This window comes from Meleagris gallopavo, chromosome 10 (assembly GCF_000146605.3).
Source record: "Meleagris gallopavo isolate NT-WF06-2002-E0010 breed Aviagen turkey brand Nicholas breeding stock chromosome 10, Turkey_5.1, whole genome shotgun sequence".
Lineage (NCBI taxonomy): Eukaryota > Metazoa > Chordata > Aves > Galliformes > Phasianidae > Meleagris > Meleagris gallopavo.
In genome coordinates, this window is record NC_015020.2 from 13,535,692 (window position 1) to 13,548,775 (window position 13,084).

Genomic DNA, 13,084 nt, shown 5'->3' on the forward strand with positions numbered 1-13,084 from the left:
TTTTAACATTTAATTTCCTCTTGCATTTTAGAATATACAACTTGGAATCAAAACGCTTTTTAGAAGCACTGAACAAGTAACCTTGATTAGACATTTAAAAGAGGAGAAAAACAGTTGGCAGGCTACTTAGAAGCTTTTAATTTTGATTTCACAAAAGTTTCCTCTTAAAAAAGAAAATACTCAGACCATTTGGGATGTATATACACACACACATACAGTGCTGCCAAAACTGAAGGAGGTTCAGAGCTCAAACTGACATTCTGTTCTTTACCTGGCATTTTGAGGTGTTACTGCTAACCTGCTGTGTGTGTGTCTGGCTGCTCTCGTGTGCAGGCATTGGGGATATAGAATACAAAAGGATTGTGGCTCTTTCCTTTCAAGGAGTGTGCAAAAATCCCTCTGTGCTGCCTTTCCTGCGCTGGTACATATATTTACATATCTCAGTGTCAGTAATTACATAGTCCATTACAAAAATTAGTGTTTTGACTGCAGAGCTGCGATTTTTGGATCAGGACTGAAAAGACAAGGATGCAACTGCTTTCCTGTCACTTGTGTGTATGAATGCATTGTTTTCTGTACAGCTCTTATCAGAGAAATGAGGCTGCCTTCCCTAGGACTACGTAGCAGCAGCTCTGTCTTATGTTGCCATGATGCCTGGGAGCACCACTTCACAGTGAGATCACGACAATCTCAGAAGGTTTCAAAGTATTGGCATGGAGGATTTGATTTCTCTCTTCTGTGTGCCTTGCTGGGGAACGGGTGTGCCAGGAGACACTGAGCTGTGTGGTGTGGCTCAGAAGTAAGAACAGTATTCCTGCAGTGGATGCCCCAGCAGGATGCTGCTTTCTGTCTGTCACAGTGAGTGCTTCGGCACTGCTAGGTTGAAAAAGAGCAGATTAACATTTGAATTTATTAAACTGACTCAGGAGTTGAGTGGGGAGCAAGCCCACTTCATCTGTAAATCCATACACCCCGCACTCTGCATGTACTTCAGTGAATCTTGTGAAACAGCAACCTAACTCAGGAACAGCATATTAAAAACTCAACTGATATTATGAGTCGATGCAGCACTGAAACGTGCAATATTTCAGTGCTGTGTACAAAAGTGAAGAGTGAAGTCAGTGTCATACATGTGAGCTGGAGAAGGCTGGGCCTTGGGGTTGTTTTCCTTTGCACAAATACAGACTGTCCAGCTTTGGCATTTATCCCATGCTATTCCTCCTGTCCATCTCTCTTTGTGTTACACCTTCTGTGGAGCTCAGCCTCCTTCCTGAAGTCTCTATAGCCACTACACTTCCATCTAGAGAGGCTGGGGAGGCTTTCCTTCTGAGCTTGTTCCAGCTAGATCCTAATTGGTTTAAGAAAGAGAATAGGTTGTGTCTCAGGCTGTGGGTGGAAGGGATCTCATTGTATAGCACTGATTTGTGCATTTGAGGCTTGCTATTCTGAGGAAGAAAGTAGGCATGGATTGTTAGGTGGTTTGAGGCCTTCCACACAGTAAGGCACGAGTTCTTGTATAAAAGTTTGTGTTTTTAAATGATGCTTACCAGGATTAGACTCTGAAATTATCTTTGCAAGGCTGCTGCCAGCAAGACTTTCACAAAAGAATTGCGACGTTCGTGCAGCAACATTAATTCATAGTGTGACATGTATGCATGAATATAGCATGTGCAGTCTCTTGTCTCCTGAAATAGACGTTCCTTTAAACATAGTGAGGCAAGGCAGTGATAGACAATTAGGGTGATACATACACTATAGAAAGATACAGAATGTTATGTCAATTATTGAGAGAACAGTTGAGACTTCTCTGCATCAAGAAGCGTCTGCTGATACATCACTCATCATCACCTTCACTGCAAAAGCCTGAGGTCTGGAGTACAGTGGATATTTTGCTTTTATTATTTAGATGAATTACATAAATCCATGCTAAAAGGAACTTTAGCTTAATTTGTGTGATGACTGTATAGCACTGTGGCTTTTTTCCAGTACTGGAACAGAAATTAAACTGAAAAGAATTTAAAATGAATGTAGTATTTGATTGTGTTTTATGGATGAGGAACTTGCCAAAGCTTTTGTATGCGTGTGTTTAAAATGTCCAGGTTATAATAAAGAATTGCAAGTTATTTTCTAACTAAAGGTTATAAGAAGCGTTTGGTGTTGGGATATAAAATTCCAATCAAGAGCAAAAACATTGGAGGCATATAACAATGCGTTCTGTTGTGCCTCAGGGATGCAGCATGCAAAAAGCTCTATTCACTTTTAAAGCTATAGAGAACTTGTAAGAACTCCAGCTTGAATTGAGGGGAGTATTTTAATAGGGCACATTCAAGAGGTTCTTGGTGAGCCTCCAGGTTTAACATAATGCTTTACACTGTGTTGTCCAGCTGTTCCTGTGACATCCATAATTTACATGTCTTCTATTCATAGCTGTTGTTTATCCCCAATTATGGGAAGGCTGGTGATAAACACTCAGCATGAGCAAAGGAAAAACAATTTCACAGCAATCTGCAATTCAAGATAACTTCTGTGAACAGAAGGTACCTTTTTGGTGATGTTGATAAATGTTGTGGTCCTGTAACACTGAGCCTATTTCTGTTTTGGAAAACATTTTGAGATACAGGTAAGAAGTTAGTGGAGACAGGGATCCAAGAGAGCAACCTGCTTGTGCCTTAGCAGGCAGAGGCAGCTAATGCCGTATCACAGTATGTCTCCGAATCACTTTCCCCAGTGCCACTGAAGTAATTTAGCAACTTACTAGTTGATGTTCACTTGGTTGATTTTTCTAGGAATACAGTAAATTTCCATAATGCTTACTTAACACCAGTGCCATCTGCTGTAGTGGGATAGCAGCATATTCCAGGCAGTCTTGGCAGTGCTGAAAAATGCTTCAGAAATAACTGAAGGGAGAGATAACAAACAGCAGAGAGTGATATTCCATGAACAAATCCAGGAAGCTGAGCTAATTTGGAGGCTGTTTTTAAAAGAGAGGGTGGTGCAGCCTGCCTCTGCCAAAACATTTTCCGTCACTTCGTGCTTGGAAACTGAGGGCCTGCTGAATTTCTGATGAAATACATTAAATTAAGGAGTAAACGTTGCATTCAAGGGATGATGAAGGTGAAGGTGTGACAGAGCAGGTGCCAGGGCTGTGTTGTGATAGAGACAGAATGAAGAACGGACGTTGGGAAAGAGATCAGATGGCATGGAGGAAGGTTGAACGTGGGCATGCATTTTCCCCTGTGTGCTGTGGCTGAGGGAACATGAAGAAGGGAAGGACACACATCTGTGATGTCTCAAATCCTGTGCTGCATCTCCTCTCAAGAAAACTGGGGTCTGGAAGGTTCCTTCTCCTCTTAGTATGTCTGATGCCATTCCCTGATTCCATGCGGAGTTGGAGGACCTGTCTGCAGAGATCTGAGGTCTCTATCATAGAATCATATCATAGAATCCTAGAGTAGCCCGGGTTGGAAGAGACCTCAAGGATCATGAAGCTCCAACCCTCCCCCGCTGCAGGCAGGACCACCAACCTCCACATTTCAGAGCAGCCCAGGCTGCCCAGGGCCCCATCCAACCTGGCCTTGAACACCTCCAGGGATGGACGAGGCATCCACAGCCTCTCTGGGCAGCTGTTCCAGCACCTCACCACTCTCTTGGTAAAGAACTTCCCCCTGACATCCAAACTAAATCTTTCTTCAACTTCAAACCATTTCCCCTTGTCCTGCTGTTATCTCCCCTTTCAAAGAGTCGATTCGCCTCCTGTTTGTAGGCTCCCTTTAGGTACTGAAAGGCTGCTATGAGGTCACCCTGCAGCCTTCTTTTCTCCCAGCTGAACAAGCCCAGCTCCCTCAGCGTCCTTGTATGCCCTTGATGTGGACTCAGCCCTCATTTTTTTGTCCCCATACTTTCAGATTTGGAAAGAGTGAAAGTCCTCTAGTTTGAGCCTCTGAAAACAAGGAGTGAGAAGGTGATGTTAGTGAATGGCTTGGTCAAGCAAACAGAAGGCATGCTGCCAGCTGGTAGCCAGCTGCTGGTGAGTTAAGAGCACGCCACTGCAGAAACACCAGAAGCCAGGGAGCAGTTGGGTATGTGAAAATGCCTTAAAATCCTGGGGCTATAATTTTTATACTTTGAAAGCAATCACAGAAACTTGATAGAAAAGGGGCTAATCTTGTAGCACTGTAGACTTCATCCAGCTATTGCAATATCTTAGCATTAAATGAGGTGAAAGTCACACAAAGCATCTAAATATTTACTAGCACTCTGGAATCACATTCATTTCTTTTAAAAGCAACCAACCAAAACCAATTTCATGCAAAATCTTACTTTCATGGTTGTCTGGTAATATTTATCATGTGCCATTTCATGCAATACAATAGAGAAAAGTGGACAATGAGTACTGAATCTCAAGATACCATTTTTATTATCTCCGTGGTGCCTGCTTATCTAATAGTTCATTCAGCTGGTTTTAATTGGGTGTATGTGTTATTCACAGCATTTGTAGTATCAGGATGAAGAATTTTTTACTTTCTTTCCTTCTTTTATGTGTTTATAGCATTTCCTGCTGTTAATTGTTGTAGAAGCAATACATGTGGATGCACTGGGGGAAAACCAGTTTGTGATGTCAGCTATAACTCATACTTGGCAGTAAGATCTCTTTGCATTTTGTTTTTCTCCAAGATAACTGCTTAGGAAGAAAGGTGTGTCCATTTCTAATACAAAGCTTGCTCTTCTCCGCATTGCTGAGGTCATGGTTTTGTAGCTTTTCTTTCTATGGAGTCAACCAGAATTTGAAAATTAAGTTTCGTTTCGCCTTCTACAGCGAGAATTACAAACTATTTTTCCAATGGAATTCAGCAATTCTTTTCATGTGTGCCTGTGATCTGCTGGGCTAACACGAGGCAATAATTCAGATGGCATTCAGTCACTGGAGCGAGTAGCCCTGACCAAACACAGATGTACACATGTGTGTGCTGTGTGCAAGTGCAGCAAATCTTGGTGAATAGAACTGTTCCTTTTGTCCTATGCCTTATTTCAGTGAGTTAGTTTTTCATTTCCTTCATTGTCTTGTCATTGAACTAGAGTAAAAGCACAAGCTGTACGTCTGAGTAAAAGGTTCAAATCAGTGTGCATATCTCTGCAGAGCTCCAAGCCTGCATTACTTAAAAAGAGAAATTTGGGCTTCAGAGCATATTTTATGGTGTCAGCAACGTAAATATATTTGTGACATTCCTGAAGTTTGTTGTGTATTCACAGCGTGTTACAGATGCCAAACAAATGTTTTGCTGGAAGCAATCCAAAACATAAATAGAATTTTAATTCTCCTTTTGAGTCTGTAACCCCAATTACCCTCTACAGCTCTTTTGAAGGAGTATGCAATTGAACACATAATTATGAAACACTTTCAAGTGATGAAACAATGTCAAATTAACTTCAGTGGAATAGCTAATCTCTCCTTAAAGAAAGGAAAATGTACTTGTAAACTGAAGCAGGTTAACTGGTTCTTGATGGCATGTCACATTAGTCTTCAGATTCCTCCAGCCTTAAGCATGTGCTCACACATTCTTCTTCACCTCATGCTGAACTTTGGAGAATGCTGTATCAATGTCTTCACTGCTTTCCCCTGCACGTTGCCTAAATCTAGGAACAAAGATAAGGACACTCAGATGGATTGCTTGTGTGCTCCTTGAAGAGCTTCATTCCTTTTACTTACGAAATGATGTATAGGAGCTGCCCTGTAACCAGAGGAAGGTCTGTCGTGGTCTGGGTTGAATGCTGGTATGTAATGTAGCCTGCCTTCCTGCAAGGCTTCTGTCTTCTAAGACAGGATTTAAGATGAGAGAGAAATCCCAAAGGAATCCCATATGGAAATGTTGTCCAGATACAGGATTAAACCGTATGGCCTGACTCTTCTGTCTTCCCCCCAGTGTGCCGGAGAGCTTTGTCAGTTGCCTAAACGCGTTTGCTGCTCCCTCCCTCAGCTCCCTTTGTTCCTGTCTCCTGGCAGGTTTGCTGGATGGATATAGATATATCTCCTCACTTGTAAGGGAGGACAGAAGCAGCCTTTCTACCACAGAGATCTCACTAACTAAAATCACTTTGAGAGGACTTGAAGGCCAGGGTGGATGTGGCTCTGGGCAGCCTGTCTTGTGGTTGTCGACCCCGCACATAGCAGAGCAGTTGAAACTAGACGATCATTGTGGCCCCTTCCAACCCAGGCCATTCTATGATTCTGTCAGTTCATGACCTTTACCATCTGTTTGTTGCTCCTTGTTCCCCGTCTTCTTATCAGGCCTTTTCAGAAGCCAGCTTGTTTCGGAGAGCAGAGAGAGTCAAGCTGAGGGCTCCTGGAGTAGTGCTTCTGGCTGCAGAGGGTTGAGCTGTGAACATCTCTCACTAGAAGAGCTAACTCCTGAGCTTAATGAGGTCTGTTAGAGTGCTCGAGGCCTGTGTGCGAGCTTAAAAGGGTTCTTCAGTAACACCTGATGGAAGCGGGAAGATACCGTGCAGACACTCGGCTGGACAGATAAGCCTCTAGACAGTCTGTTATAGGAACTGCTAGTTCTTCTGGTCGCTGCAAGCTCTGCAGAGGAGCACATCCACATGCCTTCCTTCTGGGATCTCTGCCCCTGGGCTTCCTGTCTGAAAGCTGTGCAGTCTGCACACCCTCTGTTTGCCCACCAAAGCTTCTTGGGTTGAAAAACAGAATTTCTGCATGAGAAGCAGTAGGGCACAATAAGCCCCTCACCATTCCTGTGCTCTAAGAGCATCTCTTGTCTAGCTATCTAGGATAGTGAATATTTTTCACTTTGGCTGTTGTATGTCAAACAAGCACTTAGGTAATTATTGACAGCTTTCATGTTTGCAAGGACACTTCAATATTGAGTTCTGCATGATATTAAGGCAGCTATTTCAAAATGCGCAGTTAAAATGATGACCTTTGGTTTTAAAAAGTCATTATCTAAAGCTTATTTAATACGGGCTCTCTCCTCCTTCCTTTGTGGGTGATTTGCATGTACTTCCATGTTTTCATTATAAAATTGCTGGAGGGATACTGCTAGCGATGATTTATATGTCTGGTACGCACTGGTATTTTTGGTTCTTCTGCTTCTAAAATAGATGGAGGAGTTTAAGCTGAGTCTTATAAATCAGCGTGTTGTAAATGAAGGAGGATTTTAAATAAGAGACTGGAAAAAATGAGCTGAGATAGCTGAGTTTAACAGTTCTGAAAAAGGAGGCAATGTCAGAACAGTCTTTCTTGCACTAGGAGGAGGCACTGGGGTCTGTGGTTTGAGTCAGTGGTTATGAGTTACTAAACCAGGTGGGTAAGGCATCACACCGGAAATGTAAAGCATCTTGCTGCCAGTCCAGCACGTGGGTGTTGGACGCCTGCCTGAAGGCTGCCAGGGGCCACCTCTACATCTCCCAGCTGCCACTGGTGTTTGGCCATTACTCCTCAGGTGCAGGCAGCCCAACCTGGGCACCATGGGACTGCCCTCGCCTGCAGCACTTGCTGCATCTGTTCCAAAATGTCACCTTGAGTTGGGAGTTGTGGGAGTTGCCTCTTCCTTGGAGGCAAGGGGAGGGTTGCTCTCTGTGCTCAGGACTGATGGAGTGCTGCTAAGGGCTGTGCCATGTACCTTCAGTCCCTTTGGCCTTCTGGTTTTAGGGTCCTGGTGTGTCAGACAGGGCCTCTGCTGTAATATGTCTGTTCTTTGATAATCCAACAACTGCACATATTACTCCTAGTCATAAGCTAAGGTCTCTGCGATGGCTTGTGGTTGTGACTCTCATTTACAGATTGCATATTCCCATCCAACCGTCTCTGCTAGGAACTCATCGCTGTTCATGTGTCAGGGCTACGTGCAATGGGGCACTGGCCTCAGGTGGGTGTTTGGAATACAGCTGGGAGTGCTGTGCACTGAAAGAATGGCTGTAGGTGCTCTGGGATTGAGTGTCATGACTGAAACTCACAGACAGACCTTCTTCTTGTTAGAACGAAGCGTGAGGAGCAAAATAACGACTGTATTTGAAATCTCCGTTATCACTTTTGGAAAAAGGGTTTCCTGTTAATGCTTTTTGACTCAGGCCTGCTGCAATTGTGACCTCTAGTGGAAAAAGGCAGTCTGTTGTCATGATGAGTGCACAGTAATTCACTCAGCGTTGCAATATTCAGTGTGTCTAATATAGTAGCATTTCCAAGACTAATTAATGGTAACATCCCTTGAAGGCATTGCACTACCTATAGGAAAAAATACAGTTTGTTCCCAGGAATGCCTCCAGAGTCTCTGTACATTTTTATAAAGTCTAATTTTGATAGGAGTATAGTCACAATGCTTTTAGGAGGAGACTTGGAAAAATACTCCATTGCAGAAGCAGAAATTCCTTGAAGGCAGCTCCCTCCTCCAAAGTTCTGCTGTTATCTCCCAACGAATTACAGTGACAGTATTAAGTGATTGATAACAGCTCTCAGATACTGGGAAAAGTCTTGCCAACTCGAATATTTATGACAGTTTCCTGAAGGGCCGCTTGGTACAATATTCTGCACTGTTGATGAGAAACAGCATTGGCAGGTAGTGGAGAGCTGGAGAGGTGTCCTGTGACATGCAAAACACCTGGCTAATTGCTCAGTGAGATTCCAGAACTCCAAAGAGCCTTCATCTTCCCCAGCCAGGAGTTTGAGAGCTGAGCCTTGGAGCTTTACTGATGAGCTTTGAAGTGTAGCAGGGAAAAGAGAGGCGTTCCCTTGGGATTTATGGCATCTTGTTAAGATGCTACATGGTGATAAGTAGCAGAGAAAAGAGATTTGTATACTGGCAATGATTGAAGTCTCTTTCTTCTTATTTTTCAGGGTATGAACATAATCTTTCACGTAGCCCTGGCTCTCTTGAAGGTAAGTCATTGATCAGAAGCTTTTCTTATTCAACTGCATGGAGTGTTTAAATGTATTGTAATGAAGGGGCGATTGTGGTGAGACTTCTGGGAGAGGGGGTAGAAGAAAAGTATGCACTGAGGTAGAACTGTCTTCAAAACTACAGTTATGGTAGATTTGTTTTTTCTTTTTAAATTAAACTTAATCATATTGTAATGTTCCTGGAACAAGGAGTGCCCTCTTAGCACTGAAATGTCTCATATGAGGCTATTTAGAGAACAATGCTGATTCACCTCACAGCATATTTATTTTATAGCTGGGTTCTTACGTATAAACACTCGAGAAATGTGATGGAAAGTTATTTGGTGTCAGATGTATTTGTAATGCTAAGAGAGGGATGGAAGTCTTTTATGGAATGGGTAGCTTCTATCTTTGGTTTAGACTCAGAGCTTACCTAAAGCAAAGTAACACACACAAGAAAAACCCACTTGTGGATGAACCATTGGCCCTTCTGATGCCAGTGAGACCGCTCAAAATGAACTTGTATCAATCTTCACAAGTTGGCTTTAGTGCACATCCAGTTTTTACATGGGCATATGATACAGAATTAGAAATTCCACCTTAGAATTCAAACGATTTGGTCCAAAGCTCAGGGTAGAGCAGTCTGCCAGTACTGACACAGCAGCCCCGTGATGTGGATGCAGACAGTATCATTCACCTGTTGCTGGTCCTCCTGCATATTTTTTCAGTTCTTCCTCATTTTCCTCAAAAAGACAAACAGCTACCAGTTGAGCTCTTCACTAAAGAACAATTTTCAGGATCTCGACTTCTTCAGCACTCAGTCCTACAGCACAAATGCTCCACAGTAGGAATATATCTATGTGCATCTATATCTGTCTGTCTGTGTATATGTGGTAGTGCTGCACTGCAAATTTCAGGGCACAGGCAATCACCTGGGGAAAGATAAGCTAAGTGGAGGAGCGCAGGTAAGTATAAGACAGCAGGTAGCATTATGCTAAGGATATGTCCCAAGTAACTTGTGTTGTACTCACGCAGTCAGCATCAGGTGGTGGTGTCATTTTCAATGTGAGTATACGTATTAAATGAACCAGCCTATAAGCAGAAAAGCTGGTTAATGTATGTTTCCAGGGAAGTGCTCCCACACAGGAATCTAAATTTGTAAGTACAAGAAAAAGAAAGGTGGGGTTGAGAGGAGTGTGCACTCTTTTCTGCCTGTTTTGTAACTTGTTTGCAACCATGGAGGTGCTTCTGTTTTCTGCTTTTTATAGACCACATGGTTAAAGGCAGCTTTTAGCAGGTGGTGACATGAGAGAGAGTGAAAAGGTGAGACCAAGCATCCAAGTGGCAGCCAGTTGGGATCAGAACCTGGAAACAGGGAGAGGTACCAGTGTATGGATCTTCAGCTGAGGAAAAGGAAAAGGAGGAGTGCTTGTGTTGAGCTGAAAATGGCTGGCAAGGCTTTCAGGAAATTAGAATTCAGTTCCACGTAGTTCTGTGGTCTGGCTTGGAGACCACGAGTATACACCCAGCGGTCTGTTTTCCTTGTGTTTCCTGCTGCTGCTGTTGGAGACAGTTGAACTGAGGTTAGCAACATAACAACTCCTTAGGAAACATGATAAGGCTTGGAATGGTGAATAGGAATTTTGTAATGCCAGAAAATTACCCTCATTTCTTTTAACAGAATATACTCAGTTCTTTCCTTGTATATAATATATTCCACAACACCCTGCATTTTCAATTGATCATTTCTCTTTGGCCTTTCCAGGAGAGGAAAATTCAAGGAAGTGTGTTGTCAGTTTTGTTGTGACTATTTTATGATCTGAAAAGTTTGCAAGTTGATTTTAATTCTGCACAAAGCAGATCTAATACTTACGCAGAGTGCTGTATCTGCTGCTTGCTCCATCGGTCATAGGCTCTTAGTGGAAAGGGAGGCATTATCCCCTATAGATGTTGCTATGCCACAGCCAGTACCAGCTACAAAGAAGACACAGGAAGTAGGATTAGTTTCTAAATCAGAAACACTCACATCAGAGCATATTTCCGTAGTGGTACCATCACAGGGCTGCTGATTATATGTCATCAAATTAGCATTTTATGATTGGCTTGCAAGCGTGGGTTGGTGTTCTTTCATGATGGAAAACCTGAAATATTTTTTTCCTATTCAGATGTGTTCATAACCCCTTACAGTCATTAGAGGTGATGTGTTTTAGTTTACTGGTTGTTGTAAATGGCAGAAAGTGAACATGAGTGCTGCAGAGAAAGAGCTCTGAAAGCTGCGAGGTTGTAAGGCTGTGCCTGTCGCTCGTTCTGAAGTGAATGGAAGCAATTCATAGAATCGTAGAATGGCCTGGGGGTTGAAAAGGGCCACAATGCTCATCCAGTTCCAACCCCCTGCTATGTGTAGTGTTGCCAACCCCAGACCAGGCTGCTCAGGGCCACATCCAGACTGGCCTTGAATGCCTGCAGGGACGGGGCATCCACAGCCTCCTTGGGCAACCTGTTTCAGTGCCTCACCACCATCTGGCTGAAAAACTTCTTCCTAATATCCAACCTAAACCTCTCTGTCTCAGTTTAAAACCATTCCCCCTTGTTCTATCACTGTCCAGCCTCATAATTCCTAGGTTTTGTTCTGTCTTAAAACATTTGATTTATTGTTTTCTCATCCTTAACCTCTTGGATTTAGTTTGGAGGAGGAAATCATCCAACAGTGGAATATGAGTCTTCATTTTGCAAATGCCATTTTCCTTGCATTTTTGTGAAGTGTGTGCTCCTCAGTCCCCCCATTAAATAGCAACAGAAAGCTTTTCTCTTGAGCTCCCCCTGTCTCACTGCAGTTTCTCACTATTCCAGCCAGCTGCTCATGCTTAAGGTGAGTGGCTACTGGTTTGGAAGCAGCAGTGCTGCTTCTGTGACCAGTGACCCGTGATATCTCGGTGCTGTGCTCTTCAGAAAATGAACATGTGTTCGAGGCACGAGGGCTGTCCTTTCCCTTTCCTCCTCCCACCTTCTGAGCATGCAGCAATGTGGATTAAAGCTCCTTAGCAGTGGAGGCCGCCCTTTGTGGCAGGGCATTAATCTGATTTATTGACTGCAAAACAGCTTTCATTTGCTGTAGCATCCCAATGTTCTGCTTTCCATCCAGCTGGTGGCAGCATTTTACAGCTTGGCATTAATCACTGGGTTACATCACCTACAGGCTGCACCTGAATTAACATTCACTGAGCTGCGCTGCTAGCGCAGACGTTACTCGCTTTTCTGCTTCTGAGCATCAGATAACAGCAAAGCACTGAGGTGGGAGAAGAACCCAGTGCTGAAAGAAGCAGCTGAGAAAAGCGTGGTTCAGACAGCTCTGCAAGCAATGTTGCACTGATATTTTCACTTAAAATCCCTGGTAAGGCTGTTAGAGGAAGAGGAAGAAGAACCATTCCAGTGCCAGCGTACTTTCAGATCTCATTTATCATCAGCTGGTTCATTTCTTTGTTGGAAAATAGTTTGGAGAAGAGAAGACTGAGAGGGGATTAAATGCCAATCAATATCTGAAGGGCAGGAGTCATGAAGATGGGGCCTTTTCAGTGGTGCCCTGCAACAGGACAAGGGGCAGTGGGCACAAACTGGAACATGAGAAGTTCCATACAAAGATGAGAACTTCTTTACTGTGAGGGTGGCAGAGCGCTGGAACAGGCTGCCCAAATCTCTTTCTGTGGAGATATTCAGGACCCAACTGGATGCTTTCTGTGCCACCTACTGCAGGGAACTGCTTTAGCAGAGATTCACCTCAGTACCCTATTATCTTCACGTCAGTACTTAAGTATATTGTTTGTTAAACTCAGCCAAATATAAGCAGCATTTCTGATGGTTGCTCCGAGTTCTTAAACTGCTTTTCATTGCACATATCAATAATAACAGAGTATAATACAAACACAACAGTTTTGTGAATCCTCATTGTTTCCATCTCAACATTGTTTGTTGCCTGTATGTGCCTTACATAAAAGAGAACACCAGCTACAAAGACAGCGACAGCAGATGATGCTATCAATTTAGTAGTTGATACTGATACTCCCTATATTAAAAAGAACATAAAAAGTCAAATTTGTTCTAGCTTAGGAGTATTACTTGATTATTTTTTTAAAATTATCCTATATGTGAACTGGAAAGGATGTTCTGGGCCAAAGAATTGCTTCTCTGCTCTACTTGCAC

The 13,084-nt window shown here is 43.1% G+C and overlaps 1 protein-coding gene across 1 annotated transcript in view; it reads left to right on the forward strand.

Moving 5' to 3' along the window:
* RABGAP1L (RAB GTPase activating protein 1 like) overlaps positions 1–13,084 on the forward strand; it is a 97,604-nt gene that overhangs the window by 17,084 nt on the left and 67,436 nt on the right. Inside the window, exon 5 of the mRNA XM_031554840.1 lies at positions 8,846–8,887. Coding sequence (XP_031410700.1) covers positions 8,846–8,887 — 42 coding nt within the window. The remainder of the gene's footprint in view (positions 1–8,845; positions 8,888–13,084) is intronic.